The following is a 27,511-nucleotide window of genomic DNA, read 5'->3' on the forward strand; positions in this document are numbered from 1 at the left end:
GGCCATTATGGCAGCTCTGAAGAAGGTGTCATCATCCCTCTTCTACATAAACTGTGTCCAGCTCATTAAGGTCCCACTGCTGGTTTATGTCAGAATCGGGGCTGTAGCAGCAGGTGCTGTTCACCTCAGGGCTCGTGTTCTCGACCGCGGCACTGTGCCGCCTGCCTCAGGCCCACGAGGCGGAGAGTCAAAGGCCTCACTCCGGGAGCAGTTGTCTGTGTAATGGAATTCAGCACACACAGAAAATGAAGCAGTAAAGGACACAGGCCTGAAGTGCGGAACATTCAGAAATAACAGAAGATGAGAAAATACTGTAGACAGTAACTGTAAAAGAATTTAGAAGAAAACGGAAGGCTGCAGATCACATTTGCCCGTTTCCAGAATATATTTATGCCATTGTTTGCTTCCTGTGCTTCAGTTTTTCTGTTTGTTTCCTCCTTAATTAACGTTACAAAGTTTAAAGTGCTGTATATTTAAAAGGTAAACAGGATGTAAATGATTTGGTTTCGGGGACTTTTTTTTAGACTGAACTACTTGAAGCTAGGTGTGTTGTTTGTAACTCGAAATGTATCCAGCCAGTGGCCAACATGTCAGCATGCAGTAGTCTCTGGATAAAACCCATTTCACCATCTGATCTTTGCTTGTTGCAGGCGACATGGCTGTACGGCATCCAAATGACAGGTTTGCTCCTGGTCTGCATCCTTCAGTTTTTTAATTCTATGATTCTTGGATCATTGCTTATCAGTTTTAACCTTTCCGTATTAATTGCAAGAAAACTTCAGGTAGGACATTTTTGTGTCCTTAAAGCAAACTTTTTTTTTTTTAATTGTGCGGTTGGATGGGCCTCGTTTTCATACAGCACACAAAGGTGGATGTCTGAGCAAATGCACACTGAAAAGCACTGAAGGCATTATTTAGGTGTTTTGTCGGGGGGAGTGGTTTACATGCATGGTATAGCATTTCTGTTTTCTAGCTTTCTGATGTGCCATCCCTTTGTTGTGACATGTTTCTTTTCTTAGAGAATTGGAATCTTAGTTCAGGGATTAGCCAGAGATGCTCATTTGAATGCCATTGATAGAAAGTTGAAATAAAAGAGCAAAAATCATTAACTTTTTTTGTGTGTGAATGAAGAGTAAGAAGAACCTGTGGCTTGGGGAAATATGTTCGCCACAGTGCCTTTCAAGTAGGTGGACACCGTATTATTGATGTGTAGTAGCAATGCTCTTTACCCCAATGTTCCGTACCATGGTATTGATTTGTAAGTGAATTAAAATTAACTCAGAATTTTGAGACTCCAAAGACATACGTTTAGAACTATGGGGACATTTCCTAGAGTGTCACGTTTGAAAACACTGGCCTGATCTTTTGGCTTAATTCAGTAATTCACATTTCTTAAAGTTACATGAGATTTAATTAAGAGTCCATTGTTTTTCTTCATATAGTGTCACAAAGCCTGTTTTCTTTCTCAAGAGCATATGAGAAACATTTCTCACAAACACTTTTATATCAAGAAGCTGTTTTACTTTCTGCTTTGGGAAGAATAAATCCTTCTTCTTTGGAGTGAGAGCTGTCGTGGACAAGCTGTCACAACGACTTTTAATTCATCCTTCTAACTTTACTTATAAGTAAACAACATGCATATTGAACTCTTTAGATACTATATTTGATAATCTGTAAAGTTATCTAAGGGTTATAAGAAAACTATTACATATCAAAGAGCACAGTTTGCCTTTTTTTATACTGATAGGTCCTTTATTTAATTGGGTTATGGCCATGTCTGTGCTACATGAATTAATGGATCAATGATCGCAAGATTTGTTCAGTGTATTCTGAGTACCTTCTGGCAGACTCCATACTCTGGTTGCAAAGGTCTGCAGAAAAAAAAAAATAAACACTAGGACAGTTTTCTGATCTTACGAAACTTATTATTAAGGAATTCATTTACTCTTATATTAGAAATTTACAAATATTAAGACATTGTAACCTCATAAAAATTAGGTTATATTTTCCACATATTTTTCTCTATGTTGCATGATCTAATGTTTTAAATCCTTAAGTAATCTCATCTTAAATGTTTATGAAATAACTTAAGAATTAAAACTCAACTTTCTTAATTTCTAGAAAAATCTGAAGACTGGAAGCTTCTTTAATAGGCTTGGGAAACTATTGGTACATTTATTTGCAGTTTTATGTTTGACACTTTTTCTCAACAACATTATTAAGGTAGGTTAATAAAATGACCTTTAATTTACATTACTACAGAATTACCAGGTTTACTTGTAACAAGCTCAGCTTTAACTTTGTTTCAGTAAGTTGTCTTCTTGATATTTTAGTCACTGATTTCTGTTTACTCTTATTAAAGATTTTTTTTATCCATTTACTTGATAGAGGGAGCATGAGTGGAGGGGGGAAAAGCAGTTTCCTCATTGAGTGCAGAACCTGACATGGGGCTCGATCCCAGGACCCTGAGATTGTGACCTGAGCCAAAGGCAGACGCTTGACTGACTGAGCCACCCAGGCACGCCTGTTTACTCTTTAGTATGTTCTAACTTGAACTCACTTTTTGAGTTGTTAAACTTTGTAAAAGCTCAACTTTAAAAGCATTAAACAGGTGTTTCTCTAAAGTTAGAGAGCATTTTCTTATACTGTGGTACAAAAAAAAAAAAAGATGACATTATTTTTATTGGGTTAAGTTAAATAAACTGGCAGGGCACCTGGCTGGCTCAGTTGGTGGAGCATGTGACTTTTGGTCTCAGGGTTGTCAGTTGGAGCCCCACGTTGGGTGTGGAGATTACTTAGAAAAAAGAGATAAGTAAACTAATTTTACTATCAGAAGCACAGGGATTTATTAAGATGATTTTGCCCCTCCTAGAAGGCTGGTTTCAGGACAGGGGACATCTGCATGTGCATGACAGACTCCTTCTCTTCCATAAGAGAATGGCAGTCCCTCTTCCTGTCTGTATGACTATCAAAGACTCTCACTCATCCAGCTGCATTAAACACTTCCACTCTGGGCCCTCGTCCCTATGTTCTTAAACCCCATAGAGTTCAGTACTTATCAAAAGCCTATTTGAGCTGAGCAATCAGCATTTCTGAAGGATTGGCTGTAAGATACGCAGTTCATCCATTCCCCCACTCTAGATGTTCAGTCATCTGTGCCTGGATTAAGCCAGTGGAGAGCTGCCTGCCTGGACCATTGATTCTTGACTTCCCGAAGAATAACATCTATTGAATTGTACTTGATGTCTTGCCAACTATGTACAATGAGAGGCGTTAGAAAAAACCTTCTTTGAGACTCCTGCTGTTTTTGCTGTACCCATGGGGAAAATTTCTCTTGAGTCTCAGTTCTGGGAGTGTTAGGACGTCTTTTGAGCAACTGCTTTGTTTTAATCTTAGAACCTGTGCTTTTATCTCCCTCTGTATTTGCTAGTCGAATATGTAAACCCAAATTTGTGGCTCATCTCTAGCAAATGTATTTTATGTACTAACCTCACTTTCCAGATTCATCTTCTTTTCTACCTTCATTTTCCTTCTGAGAGGATTTCTTCACCCATTTATGTTGTATGGATTCTTATAAGCCATCTATTAAAAATAAAACGATGTGAATTACAATCATTAATGATGCGCACTGGCATTTGTCAGTTCCCCAGGAGGGCCACCACGGGGGTGTCGATTGTCTTTGTGTGGCTGAGTCTTCTATCAGTTGTGTCTGCAGACAGAAACCCCAAAGCCAGACAGGCCCTTTGGGCTCTGTATATGTGTGAGGTTTCAGATCATCCTATTACGGATATTCTGATAAAAAAATTTGTACTCCTACCGGGCTTCAGCCCTTTCCCTCTCACTGATACCCAAGAAGCTCATCTTTTATCTATTTTACATGTTGAACTTACATGTAAGATGGTTTGAAAAAATGATTCTGCTAAAAAAAAAAAAGGAACAGAGGGAGCTTGAAAGTCCCCGTGTTAGAATTCTTCAGTTCTAACAACTCTTGAGAATATTTGCTAATTTTATAAACCCATGTGCACACAATCCTATGAAACTGGACAATGAATATATGTATTCAGTGGGAAGTTATCAGGAAACCACGCATAAGGAACTTATAACAACTTTCATTTTCTCCCTCCCTGATAGAAACTTCTTAATCTGAAGTCAGACGAACACATATTTAAATTTCTGAAGGCAAAATTTGGGTTTGGAGCAACAAGGTATGACTGAATTTAAAATTTATGTTTGCTTTTTTATATTATATCAACAGGGACTTTAAAACTTAAGTTATCATTATGCCTTCAACTATTAATTCCAGGCTCATTTGAGGAAAAACTTGTGGTTTACTTATCTTGTACTGAATTTAATAACTTTGCTTTCTTTTCATTTGTTCCCTAGAGATTTTGATGCAAATCTGTATCTGTGTGAAGAAGCGTTTGGCCTCTTACCTTTTAATACATTCGGAAGGCTTTCAGATACTCTCCTTTTTTATGCTTACATATTTGTTCTGTCCATCACAGTGATGGCAGCCTTAGCGGTCACCTTCCATAATCTCAGGTATGGCATGTTTCAGAAATCTGTCCTATGCTTTAATGAACTTGTTCTGTGTTGCAGAAAAACTACACAGTTGAAATTCAAAATGTCAGACACAGACAGGGTAGCTCAACGGGGGATCGTAACCAGATTAGAAGGGATCCCATACTCAGTAGTTAAGGATCAACCAGCTAAGAGACAGCAAAAAGCAGGCAAGGCAGTAAAGACTGGTCTGGGAACAAGGTCCCCTTTGAGCCAGCTCTGCATTGCCCTTATTATGGAATGGGGATACTCAGAGGACTTAACTCTGCAGGGTTTTGTGGGGAATAAATAAGTTAAAACAATAGTACTTAGAATGCTGCCTCACTCCTAGAACATTTTGTAGATTTTAGCTGTCATTAGCTGGTATTATTACGGACTCATAGTCTCTATTTTGTTCTCATTATTAGTTTCCTGTTGTTTTTCTACCTTTCGTCTAGCTGCCTTTTTTATTGCTCCTAAAATATCAAGAGTTAACTATTTTTTGTTTTGTTGCATCTTGCTATAAGGGGCTTATAAAGTTGGAGTGGACCATAACTATTAGCATCCGCCGAAGTCTTCAGTAATAATTGACTGTCTAAAAAACTTAATGTGTCTACTAATCTGCTAAAAGAAAGAGTGAGGGAGTATAAAGACTTTTTTAAAGCTTGTAGAATACCTACCTACAAAGCTGTTGGAGTTTTTTGAATTTACTATCCATGTTCAATTGAAAGAAAATTAAGTGTAAGAAATTGAAGCTACTGTCATTTGTGAAAACTTAATGAAGCTCAGAAGGAAGCTCTTTTCTCTGTAGTTATCTTGCCAATTAAGGTGCTGGTGAGCTGTGATTCGCAGCCCCCAGAGAGCTGTGCTGGGAAAGGGCATTAAAATGAGTCCAGATCAGTTGAGATGTTTTATGATTATTAAGAGTGAAGCCACATTGAACCGTGAAAATATTTCATTGACTATAAACTATTTTAGTATCTTTCAGAAGTGTTCTTAGCCCGATACCTAGCCCAAGATAAAATTTAGCCCTGTGAAAATAGATGGAAATTATTCTAGACAGTGTAATTTAATATTATTCCAGACACGCCAAGTGTCGACAGGACTCTAGACTGCATGCAAAGCAGGAAGTTCAGTTGGCCTGCAGTATTTTGTGAAAATGTCTGCCATGCTCAGTGTGAATCTATGAGCCATCTCTGCAAGCTGACTTGATGTATGAATGTAGGTAAAGATTTTAGAGCATCCTCATCTACCAGGTAGGGGTATTAGAACCTTACTAAAAGAAAAGCATTACATTAATTAAAGTAATACAAGAATTATAGTATCTTAATATTAAATAACTTTTAAGTAATTTGAAGGATATTTTACCAATGCCAAGTATTTGAAGTATTTCTACCAGTTTAGTACTGGGAAGGATGATACTATTATGTTTACACAACACACCTGCATTAGTGTAAAGGATAGGACTCCGAGGGGATTAACTCATGGGCTCTGTATTCACGGGATTGATTAAGAGCTTTCCAGCTTGGCCGGGGAGATGGGGAGAGGTGTTGCAGAATTCTCTCAGGTACCAAGGGGAGATGAGAACATATGTTCTCCTTGTCTGCAGCAATCTTTTAGTATAAGCAACGTAGATGCCAGAGTTTGGGTTGTAATATATAAGATCTAAGTAAAGATTATTACCAGTGGTGAAAATTACTCCACAATATCAGCTTGATTCTCATGTGAATCTAGGGTGGTGAAGGGATTTCTAGGAAAGAAGAGTTCTTTAGTTGCATGGAAGCATCATACATACCCAGGTCTGTTGGATTTTATGAAGGGTAAGTGGGGCCTTGTAAAGGTATTGTTTTGATCTTAATCTGGCAGCCCTTCCTGCTGTTTGCTTATCCCCTTGACAACAAATGGTGCAACATCCGAACCCACTCACCCATCTCAGCGTCTCTAAAGTTCAGACAACAGGATAGGACAGTATGCGCTTGCCCGGTGTGATGCAGTTTAGAGCACAGCGTATCTATGCCCCATGCAGTGTTCTTGCCAGAATAAATGAACTTGACTCTAATAATTAACCTCAAGATCTAATTACAAGTTTATAAGGAGCATGGGAATAGAGAAATGTATTCAGTACCACCACAGGGAGACAATCAGCCAAATCCAGAAGGTGGGAGTAGTTACAGGACAAATGATACACTTCCTTCGACCAGTAAACGGCCTCCAAGTGGAGGATACTTGTATTGATTGAAAATAATTTAAGAGATGTTGATGAAATGCATTGTGAAAGCTGTGGGTCCTAATTCAAAGAAACCACCTGAAAAAAGCAATGGCATTAACGGAAAAGAGAATATGAATTCGGTGTTACATGATAAGGAATTATTGTTCATTTTATGGGTGTAATTATTTGAATGTAGCCATATTTGATTAAAAAAATCATGTCAGGCATCTTTAATGAGGTATTGGTTGGTTAAAATGTGATCATTTGTTCATAAGGGAACTGAATTCCACGTTTATGGATTCATTTTTATTTTTTCTTATTTGTAAAAACTTGTAAAATGCTAGTAACACATGAAATATCTTTAAAGATATCTTGCAATTGAAGTGATTCCAAAAGAATTTTTTTCTATTGTAATTTAAAGGGTGGAAGCATTCTAAATTTTTACTTAAAATGAAATTTGTTAAATTTTAGTTATTAATGCATTATGTTATATAACAGTTTTATCCTCGCGAATTCAGAATTGATTAATGCTGATTCATTTTATCTTAGAGCAGTAACATTTCTAAATACATGAAGGCATAAGTTTCTGGTATCCTTAAAAAAGATTTAACTAACTTAAAATGATGTATCTAGCTTCTATTTTGTATGTGTGCTGTTTTATTCAGTGATTCTACAAGGCAGCAATCCAGGGGTCAAATGGGAAAGTGCACGATCATCCTGAAACCAGAAACTGCCTACAACCTAATACATACCATTCTGTTTGGATTCTTGGCATTGAGTACAATGAGGTATTTTGTCTTACCTGTTTGCTTGATTAATTTTTTTATTCGACCACTCTTTACCCGACATATTTTAGCAATGCAACTTGGAAACTAACAGTCCTCTTCATTGATAATTATGGGTCCCATAAAAATGCCCTTGTTTACTGTCTTCTCCCGTACAAAATATCATGAGTGACCAGTTTATTCCTGATTACCAACATTCCTCCATTTTTACTTCCATGGTTTTCTCAAAAGCCAATGAAATGCATGGCTAACCCTTGGCGGATGGCTCAGATTTTCCTCCCACAGACAGTGCAGCTGAGTCACACCGCGGTGTGTCCGCCACTGGCACGGGTCTCTGTTCTTACAGAATGAAGTACCTCTGGACGTCGCACATGTGTGTGTTCGCGTCGTTCGGCTTATGCAGCCCTGAGATATGGGAGTTGCTCCTGAAGTCGATCCATCTGTATAACCCAAAGAGGGTCAGTGCTGTCGCTTTGCCTTCCACTCCTATTGCTACAAGTTTGAGGATTTTTTTCATACCAGTTACTGTTATTTCCAGTAGTTGCCTGTTCATCGGTCTGATGAAACGGAGACTAAAATTTGAAGCTGAAAATAGAATAACTGACACATTATGATTTTTTTTAATTTTAGGGAGAGAGCGAGCGCGAGCAGGGGAAGGGGGGAGGGGCAGAGGGAAAGAGAGAATCTTAAACAGGCTCCATGCCCAGCACAGAGCCTGATGCGGGGCTCGAGCTCACAGCCTGAGATCACGACCTGAGCCGAAATCGAGAATCCGACGCTTAACCAACCGAGCCGCCCAGGTGCCCCGACACATTATGATTTTATAAGGAGTTATTTTTTAAATAAATTTATTCTTTGTTTTTTAAATCCCTTGTTTTTTCCCAGACCATAAGTTAGATATGCTCATTATACTGAATTTGGAAGTACTGTAAGCATACAAGGAAAAATTAAAAATCACCAGTAACCCCATTATCCAGAGTTATCACTATTATTGTTATAAATTATACTTAGAACAAATATTAGTAAGTGTATGGTTATGATTAATAGCCTATAAATGCAGTTTTGAGTTGTTCTCCCTTATAAATTCACAAGGTGGCAATATGGTAGAAGCTATGAGTATCTCATGAGTGATTGGGACCCTTACATTGACGTGGTTGTTGGGCAAATTGGAGACTCACGCTCCATTAAAGTACATTTCTGTTGTTTTAAGAAGAAAAAGTCATGTGTTTACAAAGCAAAACTGTAAGGCAAAAATACCTGTGATCTAAATAATGTCTTTCTTATATAGATATGTATAATGCGATACTCAGTACCGATATTAATACTGCTGTATCTGTGCTATAAGGTAAGACTGATTTTCCTCATTCTTGCCATCATTAATTTAGCAGAATAATTGCTTTGACTCAGTGTACTCTGTATGTTATTGGCAAATAGAATGGTTTGCAGAGGTTACAAACATCTCCTTCGCTTCTCATGAAGGCACTTGGCATTGATGGGAAAACTGATCTGTATCCCAAATAGTATTTAACAAGTAAAAACAACTACAGTTTAATTTTTCTAGTTAATTTTGGTTCTGACTTACTATTCAGCTGATGCAAATTCGGAAAATAAAGATGTTTTCAGACCTATATTGAGGTGAATAAAGTAGAAAAATAATTTTCTCCTGTTACCTGCCTTATAGAGAGTAAGAGATCCTAAAATGCATCTTACTTTAACCTACGTATTTTATTAGACGGTTTAAATCATCTTTGTAAGAGGCTGGGTATATGTAAATATGTACAGTCCCAGATTAGCCTCATTAGCTATCCCTCAGTTTCAATAGGAAATCATGAAATTCTTCAGATTCTCAGTTGACTAATTTCTGAAATAGCTTTAACTGTGTTCAGTTCTGAGAACCCTCGGTAAGAGACAGGGAGTCACCAGTCAGGCTATTTGGTGACTTTTGTCCCATCTTTGAGATTTAGAGGCTTGAATCGATACCTGGGCAGGAAGCCCAGACTGTGCTATCCAGTTGAACCTTTACCCTCTTTTTTAAAAATCTGACATTTTTTTTTTAAGTTTAGATTTTTTTCCTTCAAGTTTGGTTTTATGTTAGAACAATAGATTTCCTACTCTACTGTGTATAGACCCTCATTTGGGTAGGGGGCTCCAGGGAGGAGGGGGGCTCACCCACGGAGAGGATCAGCTAGAGCAGCTCAGCTTTTGGTTTTATTTGCTTATACTTTCATGTAAGATTTTATCTGAAGCCAAAGGTTTTAGGCTAAAAATCATGTTTGCTAATCACTATATTGGATGATTCTACTGTAAATATTTCAGAAAATTACGCTCTATCATGTTCCTGTCTATCAAAGCATCTACTGTTGCAGGCAGAGCACTGGGCTAACTCAGATACTGGGAAACAGAAATAGGTTATTTCTTCCCCCCGCCTCTGGGAATTTTATTGCTCTAATTTAAATAAATGAAACTTGTTTAAAACCTCTGGAAAGCAACAACTAAAGATTATAAACAGAGTGTATGTTTAAAAATGAATGAGATACCTTGACCTCTCCACATTGGTTCTGAATGATAAAACACCCTCCTCAAAGAAAAGATTGAGCTCATCATGCTTCTTGTCTCTCACTAAGGACGGACGCACACGATCAGTCTTTTTTCCACAGTCTCTCTGTGCGTAGGCTGAGTGCTTAGGTCTCAGCTATGTATTTGGCATTTTATTGATTTTTTTACAGCTATTTGAGGACTTAAATCTCTTGTTCTTGGTAAAATTGAGCAAGGAGAGTATAGAAGAAATAAACTGAGCTATACAGCACTGGTTCCCAGAGTGTGGTCCCCAGAGAAGCAGCGTAGCATCACTTGGGAACTTGTTAGAAATACAGATCCAGACCAGGTCCCACTCCAGACCAGACCTACTGAATCAGAACCTCTGGGAGTGGAGTCCAGAAATGTGTGTTTTCCTCGGCCCTCTAGGTGGGGCTAATGCATAGAACTCGGCTTCTCGGCAGAGGGCTTGACATTCTGGGCTAGATTATTCTTTGTCGTAGGGGGCTGTCCTGTGTGTTGTAGGATGTTTAGCAACATCCCTACTCTCTACCCCCTGGGTGCCAACAGCACTTCCCTCCAGTCTTGACCATCAAAAATCTCCAGACATTGGGAAACATCCCCTTGGGGGTGGGGCAAAATCCCTCCACGCGCCCCTCTTGAAAAACGTTACTATTAAAAACAAAAAACAAAAACAGTTATAGCACCAAAACCATCATTTTACGAAATCTACGTAGACATTCTTTGAATAAGAGAATTAGTAACTCGGAAGACTCCCTCCAAAGATTGGCCTGGCATCAGCATTGCCCTTCCCAGTATAAGAAACCCCAATGCATCCAGCTTTCACAGTACAGAACAGTCTAGATAGTCCAGCCTCTCAAAATGTAAAATCACAAAGACAATTAAGATGTTATGTATAGTAAGAAGTACCGTGAAACTGAGGCTGTTTTCCAGCTATTGAACAGATTTACCTGCAAGTAAAATGAACTCCTGTATTTCAAAGCCTGATTTTGAGTTTTATGGAGCAATTGTAATGAGGATTTCCGATTTTCTTGTTGATAGTAGCAGTTTTGCTGTATGTCTCTTTAAGACAATCCTGTTTAAAAGGGAAAAGCATGTACTTCACTCTAAAATCAGGAGCTTAATAAAATTACTACTCTCGTGTTGATTAACTTACTGGCATTGCTGAAATCTCACATCATTTAGAAACAGCAGTTAGTTAATCCAACACTTATTTTCACGTTGTTTAAGAAGTTTATCACAAGATGCTGTTACTAGATTTGAACATTTTCAGAATTAACAACAGCATCTTCTAAGCTAGAAAAATATCTAATATCCATTGAATTCATAGATTTCAACATATGTTTTATACCAAAAGAATGAGGACATATCATTAAAAAGTTGGCCTTCTATTGATTATCCAAGTTAGTAGGGATAATTGAAATATTACACAGGTTATCACTGAGTCCCTGTGATTTACATCTCTTCTAAAACTCGGAGCCAGAAGTGCTGATTTTCTATCACCAGCAGTTTTCCTGGTTCACGCACCCAGGGGACAAGAGGAGAATGAGCACTAAAAATGGCCGAAGATGAGATGACAAGATAAGAAAGTGACAGGGCTGAAGCACAGCTACCAACGAGTTGGGCGCCGCTCTGGTTCTAGTTAGTGGTTCTGAAGTACAATTACTCCATTTTCCACATTAATGAAGCACAGACCCATTGGCAGTGGCCTTCCAGCATAGGAATTCTGCTCTTCACCCTAGGGTGTATGTAGATGATCAAGGTTTCTTAGCCAATCATCATTGGATACAGCAGTGAACATGTAATTAATTGTTGAATTAAACAGGCAATTATGTTAGAAAAGCCGTGGACTCGGAGTGGGATGTTTACACTCTCTGCATCACCTTAACTAACTCAAGTTGAGTAGGAGGCACTGGTGGCATAAATAGAATATTCAAATGCCCCAGATTTTCCTAGACAGTCCTACTTCCAAATACTCTTTTCTCCCATTGTACCTGCAGTTACATTAAAATACATCGAGGCATTTGTCCAGATTTCCAGTGCAGACACTGTAATCACAGTGAAGAGGGGGCTGGATTTGGAGTCCAGTTTCAAGTGGTAGCTCTGCCCCTTTTGACCTGGTCAGGTCATCTCCCTGAGCAAGCGTCTCCTGACTAGTAAAATAAAAAGTGAACAGCAGTAGGGATGACGCCTTCTGTGTCCACGTTCTCCCTGGGTAACTGCAGGGATGAAGGAGGTTCTGTGTTCCAGAGCACGTTTGTAGCTCCACAACGGTGCTGTCTTGTGAGGGCACTTTCTGTCTTGAAGGGTAGATGGCGCGATGGAAGTCAGAGTTGCTGGTACCCTGTGAGCTTCCTCGTGGTTGCCATTACCGATACCCAAATTAACGTTGGCCTAGATATCAACACCACATACGACAGCATTTTACTTTTCCTCAAATAAAAGCTCTTTTTTAAAAAGTTGACAACCCCTCTAGCCCTGAGCAGCTTTGGCTCAAGATAATTTGGGGGACTGGTCTCAGACGTTGGCTCGCTTAGGCCAGGAGGGCGGACTGCGGAGGTGAGGTCGTTCTGATACTGCTGTTGTCCTGTTGATCTAGCTCGCAAGTTCTATGCAGTTTCTCCTCTTTCGTTTGAACCTTAGTGATAGTTGTGGGCGCGGGGGTGGATTTTGTTTTTGTTTTTGTTTTGTTTTTAATTTCAGTTCTGGCCAGGAATGATGGATGAACTCTCCGAGTTGAGAGAATTCTATGATCCAGACACAGTGGAGCTGATGAACTGGATTAAGTAAGAGGATTTTTTTTAACCTTTAAAATGTAAAGTGCTTTTTAAGAGTCACCATAGACCTCATTTGGTGTTTTCTTTTTTCTGAATCGAATTGTAAAGATAACATTCATTTTCAAGTTTTTCTTTAAAACTCTGTATTTGGAAATAATTTCTTTCCATTCAAGAAATATTCTCTCTAACCACAATCTCATGAAGAAGGGAAACACCCCACAAAGAGAGGAAAACAGAGCTGGAGGATGTACTCCAGGCCACTGACAGCTGTGGAAAGCAAGCTTTCTACTCTTGGCCAATTTCACCTTTATTGTTGCTTTCCTTTTAATACCATTCAGATTTTCTGTGACAACTGACACATGGAAGTATTCTTTCCTTGTTAATCATGTAAAAATTACACTGGAAACCACAGTTAGAGTCCTACTAACTCCGTGCACATTTCATTTTAACGAAGTATATTGCCCAAGCCTAGGCCTAAAGGAAACTGAAAGTACAAAGTCTTTTCTCTCGAACATCGTCATGTTTAGCATTATATTGGTTCGTATTGTTGCCTGCGTTCTGTTGCTTTGCCTCAGCATCCGGCATCAGGATGAACTCTGTGTTCGTGAAACCGGCCTCCCACCAGCACATATAAACTTTTCTACCCAGAGCAGTATTCCTGTGCCCTGTACTACTGTATTTCCCTGCTTCATAACCAAAAAGCAGCAGTGTAATTATTCACATGTAAATACATGTCGCAAATCTTGTGTGACATATTCCGAAGGCATCGGCTGAATCGTCTCCATCCCTTACTTAGAATTTTAGTAGCCATATTGGCACTTGCTCGTGACTAATGTTGACTAACCAGTATAGTTTGCACCGCTTGTGTATTAAGAGATGGTAAATGTTTGATAGCTTAGGTCTCTTGAGTGCAATACATGGGTTTTATAGAGATTTATGTCTAAAATATATATGTGGCTTTGGTCCCAATGTCGGACTGGCTTTGACTGGATGCAGGGAGTATAATTTTTCATCTATTTCCAGTGCTGAGATTACGAAGCAGGGCTTTGTCTTTATTTATTTATTTAACTTTAAATCATGGCAGACAATTATAGAGTAAATAATTCCTTCAGTATTTATTGTGTATGGGGAAAGAGGGTTATTCGTATAAAGAAAAGCTAATTACTTTTGCATTAACTGTAGTCAGCTGGAAATTTATGACACGTACATCTGAAGGTGAGGCTGATGTTTTCTGTTTTTAAAATTGCACTCCCGATTCGAATGATGCAGGGCACCCACTCTCTGGTAGAATCCCGAAGCCGGCAGTTCTGGCAGATCTACCCAGATCATTGTTGTAAACATCCCACCTCCACTTCCCAGTCTTACGGGAATGACTTGTAACGTCAGTCAACACGCGTCCTGGCAGATCCCGGGTTTGGCAGTGTCGGCCTGGGTGTACTTACTGTAGAGCTTCTATTTCCGTGCTTGTCCTCACAGAAAGTTAAAGTTTCTGGTTCTGAAAAATTGTGGATGAGAGATTATATTCCAGGTGTAAAGAAGACAGTCTGTTAGTCTGTTATTTCTCTCATTTGGGAAAGCGATCTTTGTTCCTTACTTTCTCCTTTCATTAACAAGGTCCTCTCCCTGTATGGAGACATATTCTTTTTACTTTTTAAAAAATCCTCAGCAACTGGAAAGCTTTGTATTGTTCCAAAATGTTGGTTCCATTGTGATCTAATCCTGCTTGTTTTCCTCTTAAAATTCTTCAAATCCAAATTATTGTTTTTGCAAAAATAGCTGCTGGGCATGTTTGTGAAATAAGCTTAAGTGATGATGAATATATGCCAAAATAGAGTCTATTTAGACACAAAATTTATTTAAATCAACATTTAAATCGGCTCTGGTCTGTCACCTTCAATTCCAAACACAAGGGAATGTACTTAATATTCTTTTAACTCGCCTTGACTTCCTCTGTTTTGGAAACATAAACTCTGACCTTCAGCTTTCATTTTAGTACTTTGATCAGTCACGTGTGCCCATGACATGAGTAGGTCGGAGCTAGGCTGGAGACCAGGCTGCGGCCTAAGGATACATGGCGTGTGTCCGAAAGTCTATTTGCAATTGTCCGAGGGCGCCTCCAGGCCTCCGCTGGGGACCCAGCCCTGTCAGTGAGGAACGCCTCCCTCTCCCGGCCTGGCCTGTTGCTGTCCTCAGCCAGCCACCGTGGCAATGCCACGGCCATCCGCCAGCAGCACAGACGGGGGCGGGAGTCACCCTCCATTAAGGATGGCTGCCCGTGAGGATGCATCAGGATGAGAAACAGTGACCTGCAGAAACTCTAGGGGAACCTCGAGTGACCCTCCATTATGGCACAGGGCACCTCCCGTGTGAAACGTTGAGAGGAAGCTTACCCGCCATGTCCCGGTCTCTGCTTCGTGTACTTAGCGCCGGCCTTCGGCATCGCTCTTGTGCTCCAGGGACCCTGAGCTTCCGTTTGGGGATTAGGTCTTGCCAGGTATTCACTTGGGCTTCTCGGGGTTGGAGGGTGAATTGAAGGATTCCATCACCTCAGCAGGACTTAGTTCTTTTCTTTTGGAGGGGCTCGGGTATGACCTTTTATTGGCTAACCAGATAGCCTATTCCATTAGGATACCACTTATTAATATGAGAGGGGCCATACTGGGGAGGATTAGATTTCTGTGAAAATATTGAAAGCCTTAATACATGAAGTTATATCTGAACTTGTATACTTACGAATACAATCAAACAGCTATTTACTGAGCACCAACTATATATAGGACATGATGATGAATGTGTAAATGGGGTGGCCGTCCTTTTTTTTGTGAGAGAGAGAGGTGGGAGGAGGGGAAGATGGAGAGAGAGAATTTTAAGCAGGCTACATGCTGGGCATGGAGCCTGATGCAGGGCTCGATCTCATGACCCTGAGATCATGACCTAATCTGAAATCAAGAGTCAGACACTCAACCGACTGAGCCACCCAGATGCCCCTCCATCCATTTTAATACTGCCTCTTTGCTAGGGCAAATGTTGAGCCTCATCTCAGCGCCATTGTCTTCTTTTTTTTTTTTTTTCCATATTCTCATTGTTGACTCTATTTTAAGACTTTGAGAGGCTTACCAGGTTTCAATTGAAATATTTTTAAAGTTTTAATTTTTAGTACAGAAATGTCCTATCTTTAGTTCCTTAGAGATTTATTTTTTTTAAGATTTTATTTATTTATTTGAGAGAGAGCATGAGTGGGGGGAGGGGCAGAGAGAGAAGCAGGCTCCATGCTGAGTAAGGAGCCTGATGTGAGGCTTGATCCCAGGACCCCAGGATCATGACCTGAGCTGAAGGCAGATGGTTAACCGACTGAGCCGCCCAGGCGCCCCTGGAGTAGAGATTTAAATATAAGTATAAATTAAGAACACTTTGAGATTCAATTCCTCATTAACCAGCAAGGACATTTTGTTGAAATCAGCCCCAGAACCTTCCCTGGGAGAACAGGGAGGCCGTTCACCCCACCCCTTCCGCAATACCACCCGTGTGCTCGCTCACTTGGTCACCTGCCTCCCACGTGACACTGACGGGCTGCACACCTTGTTCATATTAACTCCTTTTTGCTGATAATGTTTCCCAAATACAAAGGTTAAAAACCTGATATGTTGGGCTTTTTGGTTTTTTGAGGTTGTTGGGTTTCTTTTTTTTTTTTTCTGTTCTGGTATCACTTTCAGCGAGCCCGGGGTGGTACTTGTTGGGCCTTCTCTGTGACTAGGAAGCACATTTACTTCCACGAGGCCAAACACCACAACAGCAGGCTTCATACCTCATTCTTTTGTGACCTCTGAGTGTTTCAGTCTCGGTTCCTGAAATTCTTCTCTAACGTTTTGCAGTTAAGACACTCCTATGGGGCGCCTGGGTGGCTCAGTCATTAAGCGTCTGCCTTCAGTTCGGGTCATGATCCCAGGGTCCTGGGATCGAGCCCCACATCGGTCTCCCTGCTCCACAGGAAGCCTGCTTCTCCCTCTTCTACTCCCCCTGCTTGTGTTCCCTCTCTCGCTGTCTCTCTCTCTGTCAAATAAATAAAATCTTTAAAAAAAAAAAAAAAACACTCCTATAGATTTGAATATTTTGAGATGTGACATTTTAACTACGGGGCTTTAGAGGAGTTTTCGCTAGCAGTAGTCTGTTTTCAGTGATGAAGCCAGCATGTGCAATATTTTCTCAATGGGACAAAGAAAATGGCCCAAACTTCCTTAGCATTTTATCAAAGCAGAAAGAATTACTGGATATTTTAAATATGATGAAGGTTAAGTTCAGACCTTAAATGCCTCTAAGCCTCTTTTATATTTAATGAATCATTTTGTGGTATTTGCATAATTCTATAAATTTTTGAAGTGTAGATAAAGCACATGTTCACACATTATATTATAATGCTCAGTTTACCCATTAGTTCAACAGTAATTAACTTGTTGAAGCTTAGAGCTTCAAAAATAAATGAGATTATTTGTTCAAAATGCCATCAGGTCTTCCTGGAATGACATTTAAATTATGTAATGTAAATCCGTTTGACCTGTGAGTCCTTGTCATTATTTAGTGACATTTCTTACAGAATAAATTGTTTGCAGGTTGGGCAGCCTGCTATAGAGCTTGGCAGAGAGCTATAAAAACAAATTATCCTTTCATTTTATACATCATTTGTTCAAACACTGGTAAAAATTGCTTTGTTTTTCTATAATAGAGAAGTGTCATTCAGTGGTTAAAAGCACATTAGCTATTTTAGACACAGACCACAGTCTGTGTCAGCAGAAGTATCTGGGAAGGAAGAAGAACAAGCATTACACCTGTCACACTGCATGTTTTAAGTTAAGGACAAAGAATGCCTTTCCCCTCTGCCTGTTAAGTTTACCACAGAAAATATGAAACACAGTGAATCTAGGTTTTTAAAGTTCAGAAAATGTGTGATTGTTTTTCATTCTGTTCCACTTTGCTTGTTTGTTTTACTTTGCATTTGCTTTATGGGTAAACTTAAATATTTAAAGTAGCAGTGAAATGTCCCAGATTTACTATGGGCTCGCACAGAAAACCGAATCAGTAGAAGAAAGCAAATAAACATCATCTCCGCTCTGCTTGGAAGTCAGTAGATTTCAAAGAAGTAGTCTTTCTAGTTCATTTGATAGGCATTAGGATACTTGTATTTTGCTCCTTTAAAATAAAACCAAGGACCTTAGTGAAAGACTCTGTGAACAATCCGGAAGATTGTTGCACCAACAGTTGAAACAGATTACATTACTTTTAAACTTCTGACTTCTGACTAGTGAGGCCAAACATTAAAACATGTCGCAGATGAGAGCAGTTTATTTCATTTTTCCCTCAGTGCCTCTCAGCAGTCATGGGACCCATCACCTTGCTCTGCCTGGAGATGACTGCTCTTTCGGGGACTGCACCCTGTGTGTTCTGTTTCCAGGATAGCTAAAGGCCCACAGAAAGTGCTAGTAAATACATGCTGGACTAACTACTTGTTTATTCGGAAGTGCTTGCCTGTAGTGGGAGCTGAGTCTGGCTCTGTTCGCTTATTAGCTAGTAAGCTTCTCGAAGCCAGGTTATCACCGTACGGTGTTTTGCCGGCCCAGCACATTGTAGGCCCTCGGTGCTGTAGTTTGAATAAAGAATAACTCTCTAACTCCCCAGCAAGCAGTTCAGGACTTGGGACATTTTAAACCTTTGTGAACTGTGTAATTCATACAAGTGGTATGGTCAGAGTCCAGGGAGGGAGATGAAACCTTGGTCATGAGCCATGAATAGACAACAGTCATCTGTGTCTGCCACAGTTACAAATGTAGACTAGCAACAGCTCTGTGCATCTCCCTGGTGCTGACCCCTGTTCTAATTCAAAATGGTGATGCTAAGACAGTCTGAAGATTTGAATGGATGTTATCAGCTCAGCTGTGTAGGAGGACCAGTTGGGCACCCTCTAGGCAGAAACCAGGATAGCTCAGCCACAGTTAGGTCTCGCCTCTACCCCACGCTCTGCCAGATAGGGAGACCAGACTTCACTCCTTCCTGCATTCTGCATCTGTTCAGGTCAGTGGCCCCAAAGACAGGCACTGTGGGGCATTTATTTAATATGCGGCATTATTGCATTATTTATTGCAGTGGAATGGTTTAAGCCAGTTAGGAGTATACAAAAAGAAAGACTGGCTTGGAAAAACGTTGACGTTTTCTTGAATTAGTATTTGCCCGCGCTTACTCGTCCTTGGCAATTCTAACACACTATGATGAGAACGGCCCAGGCCTGGGGCCCAGACTAAGTGTTTAATAAGGGTCAGTTGAATTAAACTAAGTATTTGTAAAATCTCCCGCTAAGGAGCACTACACCTTCACATGTTGTCATTGAAACCCTTGTGTCCCCCTGACCACATGGGGCTAGATACCAAGAATTCCCTGTAAATTGTCAGTTCAAGGGGACAGAGCAAACATCTGTCTGTTCTTGTGCTCCTGGGTCTGCTTGTTAGAACGCTCACAACCTACCGAGCACAGCCAAGCTAACCAAAAACTGTTTACTCTTGGAATCCACACCTTGGGCTCTGGCGTGAGTAAGGAGGGATGCAGGTTATGTGTCATCCCCAGGTGCCCATTGAGAAAGCTCCTTGAAATCCAAGTGAATGAGAGTGTCATTGTTAGAAAAGCCTGAGTTCTTCAAGTAAATTATTTGTAAGTGTTGCAACTTAAACTGTAGGATGTCTTACTCATAGGCATCCTGAGGCCTTTATTGGATGGCATTCACACTGTAGTCTTACCTTAGCATTACACTGAAGTGCATGGAACATCCTCGTGCCATATGGGAATATGATGGCGGCCTCTCTTAGAAATGTAGCACCAGAGTAAGTCTCTGCCCTGACCTCCAAAAACACTGAGGAGGACAGCCTGCTCTAGCTCTTTCTACAGAGCATGTTGCGTTTTAATAATTTCAGTTAGACTCCTTCTCAAAACTGTCCATCTTCTCACTCCCCCTGGCAGGCCGAGACTCCTCTTTCTGAGCACAGGAAGGGCACGTGTGGCCGGTGGTGCTCCCAGTGGGCCTCTTGAGGACGCGCTGCACTGAGGAGAGTCTGTAGAAGGGCGCTTATGTTCTTCACAATAAACTGACACCTTGTCAGTTTGCAAGGGACTCCCAGGTTCCCAAAAATATGGAATGAAAATCAACTACTAAAATTCTTTTCCAGAGGGAAAAGGAAAAATGCTCTTACTGTAATCGAGGAGTCTTTCCTTCATCCTCCTTCCTTGTCCTTCACACCCCACAGGGAGGCAGAGAATTGCAGCTCAGTGGCACACGGGGAGCGAGGTCATGATTTAATAATATGAGAGTGCCCGTATTCCCCCACGTTCCTTAGACTTTCATAATCAGGACTGAGGAAAGGAACATAGGAAATACTTGTGTTCCCACATCAGAAATGGTGTATATCCCCATACTGAGTAATAAATTACTTGCTTTTTCAGAATCTTCTGTGTTCTTTTGTTTTTATAAATTCTTTTTTTTTTTCTGGAAAGCAATTTATCAGAATATCTGTGATCTTTTTTTCTGGTTTTAAACAAAAACAAGGAAATTGTTGGAATTGATCAGCTGCAGTTTCTGGCTTTATAATTTGTTTTACTCTCGGCAGCCCTTTAGTTAACTTTAATACAAAACGTGATGACAGTCTTCTAAGTTCTTTTTTGTCAGAATCTTTTGTCAAAGAGTAGGAGAGGATTATGGGATTTAGCCTGGAAGACTTCGAGCCAGGAGATACCCACATCCTAAGACCATTTGTTATAAGAGTAAACCCAGCAAAACAGTGAATGAGAAATTTCCCAACCATTGTCAAAAACAGAAGTTTCATAGAACAATTTGAGTGCAAATGTCAAGGGACCTCCTGCGTTTTTCCCAAAGTCTCAGCCCTTCTTGACACAGCTGGGTGATTCTGGGAGTGTGATGTTGTCTTCATTGTTGTCTGTGAGGAGATCTTAGCTGTGAGGTTAATTCAGACTCTTGAAATCTTTCAGCTCTCACACTCCAAGGAAGGCCGTGTTTGCTGGGAGCATGCAGTTACTGGCCGGAGTCAAGCTGTGCACAGGAAGGACCTTGACCAACCACCCGCACTACGAAGACAACAGCCTGAGGGAGCGGACCAAAGCGGTGAGGACCCGGCCGGCCTTTCCTTGCCTTGTAGCTGATCAGAGCAAGTCGGGCCTGAGCCCCTGGGGCTGGCGGCTCCTGAGCCTAGACTTTGCCCTGCCCTGCCCCACGTCCACTACAGGCATCCATATATGTTCCCCTTGGTTGGAAGAATCACAGAAGAAAAACAGCTTGAGATGTACTGAAAAGAGCATTTGAGAACAAAGCTGTCAGCTTTTGAATCGGAGAAGGAAGGAAAAGGAGTAGGGGCACACTGGTTACTTATTTTATGGACCGTTGTGTGCGTGTGTGTATGTGTGTGTTAATTGGTAATACGGCCACATGGTTCAAACTTCAGAATAAACCAAAGGGAACTTAGTGAAAAGCCTACATCCCAGCCCTCTGCCAGCTACCGGGTCCCCTCACAGGAGACAAACAGTGTTACCAGTTCATTGTATATCTTTCCAGAGGGATTTTATGATATACAAATGTGTATACATACACACATGCCCCGTATTCATATTCTTTTCCCCCTGTTTTACAAGACAAGTCACATACTACATCTTGGTTTCTTTGGCACTTAATATATTTTGCAGCTCATTCCAAATCCGTATATTAACAGCTTTCTTGTTTTTAAATCTACAGAGATTGTGTTATGCAAATGTAGCATATTTTATTTAACCATTGGGGTTGTTTCCCTGTCTTTTGAAGTTATGTAAACAATGTTCCAAATGGCAGACTTGCATACGTATGACTCTGCACATCAGATTCTTCGAGGTGGACGCGCCGGGGCGGAGGGTATGGGCGTTTGTAACTGAGCGAGACAGACCGTCCTAAGTCACCCTCTGTACAGAGGATACCAGTTACGTTCCAGTCAGCGGTGCAGGAGGCAGCCTGTTTCCCCAGCGGTGGCTTCTCAAATGTTTTAATGTTTTCTATCAGTCACTTCTTAATCTTAGTCGCTGAAAATTTGCTGAAAAGTCTTGTTTGGGCCTGAGATTTAACTAGCCTAAAAAAGCACATGATTTTTACTAAATCCATTGGATTTTATGAGAATATCTGAACCTAGGGTCCTGCTAAAATGGGAATTTTTCAATTGGTGCAAGTGTTCGAGATCTCCCCCAGGTTAGCTGGAGGAAGCAGGGAGGGTGCCTGGCTCCCCAGACCCAGAGTTCAGTGGGCCGGTGGCCTGTGTGGCTGGGACTCGGGGGAGGGGCGGAGAAGCCACGGCAGGTGCACAGGGGGCTCCTCCACGCGCCACCACCTCCGGGACCCTGTCCGTGTCTGGGGACCGAGCTTTGTGCTCCCACAGAACTAACGTCCTGAAGGTCCTGGTGCCCTTCTGCAGTCGTGGGAACGCCTTCGGCGTGAGGCCCGCTGCTGGGCTCCGGCCAGGATGGCCCCACGGCGTCAGCAGCAGAAGCAGACCACCCGCCTAGCGTAGCGCCCATCTGTGCGGGCACGCTGGCCCTCAGCGCCCCGTCTCTTCAGTCAGAGCCACATCATTAGAAATGAGTGTGCCGGAAAGGAGTCAGCAGTCGTCTCCGCCACCCCCCGCACACATACACACGTGCACACACACACACACAAGACACATAGCCTCCTCCTGCTGCCAAGTCGCAGAACACAGGGTGCTCGCCATCTGTGTCTTCACGGAAGGGATGTGACGCTGGTGATGAGCAGGAAGGACGTGCCTCCCGCTGAACCGCCGCTGGGGGCTACAAGGTGCTCTTGCTCTGGGAAGGGTGAGAGAGAGAGAAGTGTAGGGTCTCCTGCTGCTCACGCAGGGACCAACCAGCCTGGCACCAGGGACCTGTGGCGCTCCTTCTCCACAGCTGCTGCTGTCAGAAGCTGGGGCTCCTGACAAGTGTGGGTGCCCCAAACTGCACCATCATGCTTAACGGACCCTTTTCGTCCAAGGATCTTTTTAGAGGTAGAGAGTGAGTCTCATTTACTCCACTGTGTTATTTACCTTTGGGAAGCAGCCTTAGAATTGGCACCTACCAATGAACAACTCCCAGTGATAGTTCTAAATCCGTATCTGTCGGGTGTCTAAATCCAAATGTATGCAGCATGCCTCACCCTTCCTTTTCTCAAGGCTGAGTCATGACAGTATTGTTTTGGCAGTGTCCCCCGCGTGCTGCAGATCTGTGGATGAGGGAGTGGCCCGCATGGAAACAGGTGTCTGGGTCTTAGACAACCCCCGTGGGACGCTACCGCATTAGAGCCCCTCCACTAACTTCCTGGCAGTTGAGTGGCATTTTTCCCTATTCCCCTTTCCTCTCATCGTGCAGGTTTATCAGATTTATGCAAAGAGGTCCCCAGAGGACGTGCATGCCCTCCTGAGGTCCTTTGGCGCCGACTACGTCATCCTGGAAGACAGCATCTGCTATGAGCGAAGGCACCAGCGGGGCTGCCGGCTGCGGGACCTGCTGGACGTCGCCAACGGGCACGTAAGCCTGTCCCCTCGTCCTGGGCGGGACTCCTGGAGACAGGGGTCCAGTCTGAACCTCTGTACGTTACAGAATGATGGCCTGAATCGAGTACCCAGCTTCACCGCATTCTGTGGGACTCCCGGCTCGGGCACTTCAGTGACAGCCGTGGGGACTGCTGAGGGGACAGATGCGGGAGCTTCATGTCAAATAGAGCAGCTCTGTCTTTAGCTGATTTGTATCCTGAGGCTCTGCATAACATCCATTTTTTAAAGCTTTGCTGTTAAAATCAGAAACAAAACCTTGACCTTTTAAAACCTACGCTCCAAAGCATCATTTTGACTGGCACGTGAGTGTGACTGTGACAGCGGGGCTTCCCTCCTAGGCGCTCCTGTCACTGTCCCCTTTGTCCATGGGCACAGTGCCACAGAGATGGCTTTCTGCGGCCAAGCCTCCACTCCAGAGCAGAAGAACAAGCTATTTCTCCCTCCTCCTTCTGAGGAAAATGTTTTTAGAGCTATGCCAGGTCTCAGATCAGCGCAAGCAGAAGATTTTCATCCGTTAAGAGGTGGTGTGTGCTATAATTATTTGGTATAAAAGCTGACAGATATTTTAAAAAATGAATGGGAAAAAATGATAAACCTGGCCTAAATCTCAAAAAAAAAAAACTTGACTGTACAGAATTGGAGATTCGGAACACCTAAGATCTACTCTCATGGCGAATTTCAAGTATAGGGTATTTTATTTTAACTGTAGTCACCATGCTGTACATTAGAGCCTCAGGACTCATTCACCTTATAACTGCCAGTTTGTCCTTTGACCAACACAAATGTACTCATTCACTTGATTGTGGTGATCATTTCACCATGTCTATGTGAATCAGACCATCAGGTTGCATCCCTTAACCATACACAGTCTGATTTGTCAGTTATGCCTCAGTAAACCCGGGGGAAAGAGAACATGAGATTCAAATTTTTGCCCAACTGTCTTGAATTCAGAGGATAACAGACCAAAGACATGCATTTAAATTTTGATTTGTGTTTAATTTTTTCTAACTAATGAGTTGGAGGATTTCCTCTGGTCATAGTCATTCTTCTCTGTACTTCATTTTTGTGAGAGCGACAGTGTAGTACATCCCTAAGAACAAGGAGATCCAAGTTCTTCTAGCTTTGCCATTAAAGGTGATCATCCTGTTACACTCAGCTCCCCTCCTCAGCCTTGATGTATACTTCCAAGGGGAAGTTGGACCAGATCATCTTTTAAGTAGCCACTGACATTGAAATAATACAATTTGTGTTCACCTAACATACCACTCTCAAAGAAACCCAACACCTATTCCTACTTCTCTTGTCTCCTATAAATATGATATTTCTCCCAAATTGTATTTGGTTTTGTTTTGGCTTTAGATGATGGATGGCCCAGGAGAGAATGATCCCGATTTGAAACTTGCGGGCCACCCTCGCTTCTGTGAAGAGATAAAGAGAAACCTGCCACCCTACACAGCATACTTCACTAGAGTGTTCCAGAACAAAACATTCCACGTTTACAAGCTATCGAGAAACAAGTAACCAAGCTCTCTGTTCAACCTCTATTTTTGATACGTGAAAGTCCATCCTAATGAAACCAACAGTAACATTTCATATGTCGTTAGGTAGCCTGTAGCACAATGCTGGGATGTGAGTAAGTTGTAGAGATGTTTACACAAGCGTCACTGTCCTTGAAAGTATCTTACACAAGCTTCTGTCTTTTTTATCTTGTTTCATTAATGTTCTTTAGCCTAAACTTCTCAACTTTCTAGGAGTGGTCTAGAATTTCGTTGCTGGGGAGAATACCAAGTGGGCCACAGAGGCCTGAGCAGCCACGCATCATGGTGGAAATCCAGAGGCTGTTCAGGATTGAAGTACTGTTAATTGACTTCAGACAGCTATGGTGGAATCGAATTAAGGGGATGCATAATTAAATTCTTTAGTGTTGGTTCACTAGTGAAGACCAGTGGATGGCTTTTTACAAAACTCCTTATCATCCTGTTTCACCTAAAAATTCTATGATGTTTTCCAACTGTCATGCTTTTAATATTTTTTTTAAAAATCATGTTAGGTCTTTGTACATATCTAAAACTTTTTGTTGTGCCCTGTCTGAAATGGAAAGTTTAGCACCTCAGTATATGAGTCACGTGTCGTGTGTGTGTACGCGCATGTGGGTGCATGTTTAAATGCCAGATACAGGAAAGTGTGACAAATTCCTTGTTGTAAGTCGTGACAGGAGCAGAAATGTGATGTAGCCAAGCAGGTTTTGTTACTGTTTAGTGTTATTTTAAAACCTATTGATACTATTTAGCCTATCCTGCAAGTAAGAAAATTTTTCTTCATTTCTTACTCATTTAAATTTACTGGGTTTGCAAAATTTTCTAAACTTTTTGTTTTTAGCCTTTGTATTTTTTACAGCCTAGAACCTTGCAAAGTCTGAATATTTTTAAAATGTTCTATCTTAACTAATTCATTAATACAGTATTTTTGGCAGAGAGCATTTTCATACCAAATTTGATTTGTGGTCTCCAATCTTACTGTGAGGGCCTGGGTAGTGTTACTGTTTTTCTTACTAAAAGGTAACCAAGTGCCTCTAAGTCATGCTTATTTGTAAACAACAAAGAGGATTATGTATACCTGTTCAAAAATTTTTTGATAATTGCTTTTATAATTAATTTCTAATGAGGGGACATGTAAAAGCTGCTGATAAAAGCATATTGCACATTTAATTAAATCAAGATGGGTAATGAAATTAACTTTCTCCCCTGTTCTTGCCAGTTGGAAATGATGTAAAGGTTTCTCCTTGCAGTTGTACTGAAGTAAATTACCCTAGGCATCAAGATAGATATATCACATGTTCAAATTATTTCACATTCAGTTACTACTTATTAAACAGTATTCAGAAAGAAATGTTACACTGTCATGTCGGACTCCAGGATACTTGGCTTTTTTATCAAAACTTATTTAAATAAAAAAAAATTGACACTGGCTGGGTTACTAAATTATGCAGCTGAAACTCCTGAATTATGTCTTTCCTGTATCCTGTAATAAGGTTGGAGACCACTGCAGTTTAGGATAATACAATAATAAAACACTGTAATCAGTACGAAAACTTCAATTAAGCCAGTAATGATGCATGCGTGGTGTGGCTGACAGCATGGGTCAGTACTTCCTTCGGCGAGTGCCTTACTCCTAATTGAAACGAAGCACATGTAAGGTACATGTTAGACCACGTAGTTTTTTTTTCAAGCCCTCTATTACCTTCCTGATAGATTCTGGTTTTATTTTAACTATTTCTCTATATGCACTAATCTAAGCATTTGGGTATGTGGAGTCTCAGTGTAAGAAACATGTACTTAAATTTGTACACTGATCATCACCGCCTTGATGGCACACAGGGATCTCTTTCTCCTAGTTTAGGTGCCGTTGTTGCCAAGACGCTGAGTGTTGAGTCTTCAGTGAAAAATATAAAGTGCCAAAAAAAAAAAAAAAAAAAGTCTTGCAAGACAAAATCCATGCATACGCTCTTTCCAAGACACTGTGACCATGTAGACATTTCTCTTTTCTGATGACCAAGTCTGTCAACAAACCATGTTGAACATTCTTAGTGCTCATCAGTTTCTCTTTTACAACCTTCTCGTTGGAGTCCACAGGAGGAAAGAGGAAGAGTGACTACTCCTGGCCCTCTGCCAAGCTGGAGCACGCCAGCCAGGGCCTTGGCTCCCCGCCACGCAGGTCACAGCGGCTGTGTGAATATTTGGTAATAGCCTCAGGTTGTGGCTGGGTTTTTTATGGGTAGAATAACCACTTGATTTTGCTTCAGAGTTAGCATTCAGAAGAACCTCTAAGTACAATAAGTGCTCTTACCGATCCTCTGCTTACGTGACTCACCAGATTCCCCGACAGTCTCCATCCGTCCTGTGAGCTGACTGACCCGGCCGTTCCCCGTGTCCCCTCCCTGCTGTGTGCTCGGTGCCAGTGCCAAACTGCTCTGTGCCAGTTCTCCTTCTTGTTGTGAGGACACAGTTCAACACAAACTAGGAAATCGGGGTG

At 41.4% G+C, this 27,511-nt stretch overlaps 1 protein-coding gene across 11 annotated transcripts in view; it reads left to right on the forward strand.

Annotated features, from left to right (window-relative positions):
- The window catches only part of DPY19L3 (dpy-19 like C-mannosyltransferase 3), a 71,130-nt gene extending 43,627 nt beyond the window's left edge, over positions 1-27,503 (forward strand). For 8 of the 11 annotated variants that reach the window (XM_064581098.1, XM_045891206.3, XM_045891201.3 and 5 more), the window contains 12 exons: positions 651-782; positions 2,122-2,223; positions 4,132-4,205; positions 4,384-4,542; positions 7,414-7,536; positions 7,880-7,991; positions 8,822-8,878; positions 12,793-12,875; positions 20,889-21,021; positions 23,295-23,453; positions 24,839-24,996; positions 26,874-27,503. In XM_064581098.1, coding sequence (XP_064437168.1) covers positions 651-782; positions 2,122-2,223; positions 4,132-4,205; positions 4,384-4,542; positions 7,414-7,536; positions 7,880-7,991; positions 8,822-8,878; positions 12,793-12,875; positions 20,889-21,021; positions 23,295-23,453; positions 24,839-24,996; positions 26,874-27,027 — 1,446 coding nt within the window. In that variant the 3' untranslated portion in view covers positions 27,028-27,503. Of the gene's footprint in view, positions 1-650; positions 783-2,121; positions 2,224-4,131; positions 4,206-4,383; positions 4,543-7,413; positions 7,537-7,879; positions 7,992-8,821; positions 8,879-12,792; positions 12,876-20,888; positions 21,022-23,294; positions 23,454-24,838; positions 26,380-26,873 lie in introns of those variants that run through there. The other 3 variants (XM_045891200.3, XR_010408170.1, XM_064581099.1) reach the window with 3 other exon arrangements.
- The last annotated feature ends 8 nt before the right edge of the window (positions 27,504-27,511 follow it).

Source organism: Mirounga angustirostris, unplaced genomic scaffold, assembly GCF_029215605.1.
Source record: "Mirounga angustirostris isolate CCGP_5_RB_7025 unplaced genomic scaffold, mMirAng1.0.hap1 SCAF_16, whole genome shotgun sequence".
Taxonomy (NCBI): domain Eukaryota; kingdom Metazoa; phylum Chordata; class Mammalia; order Carnivora; family Phocidae; genus Mirounga; species Mirounga angustirostris.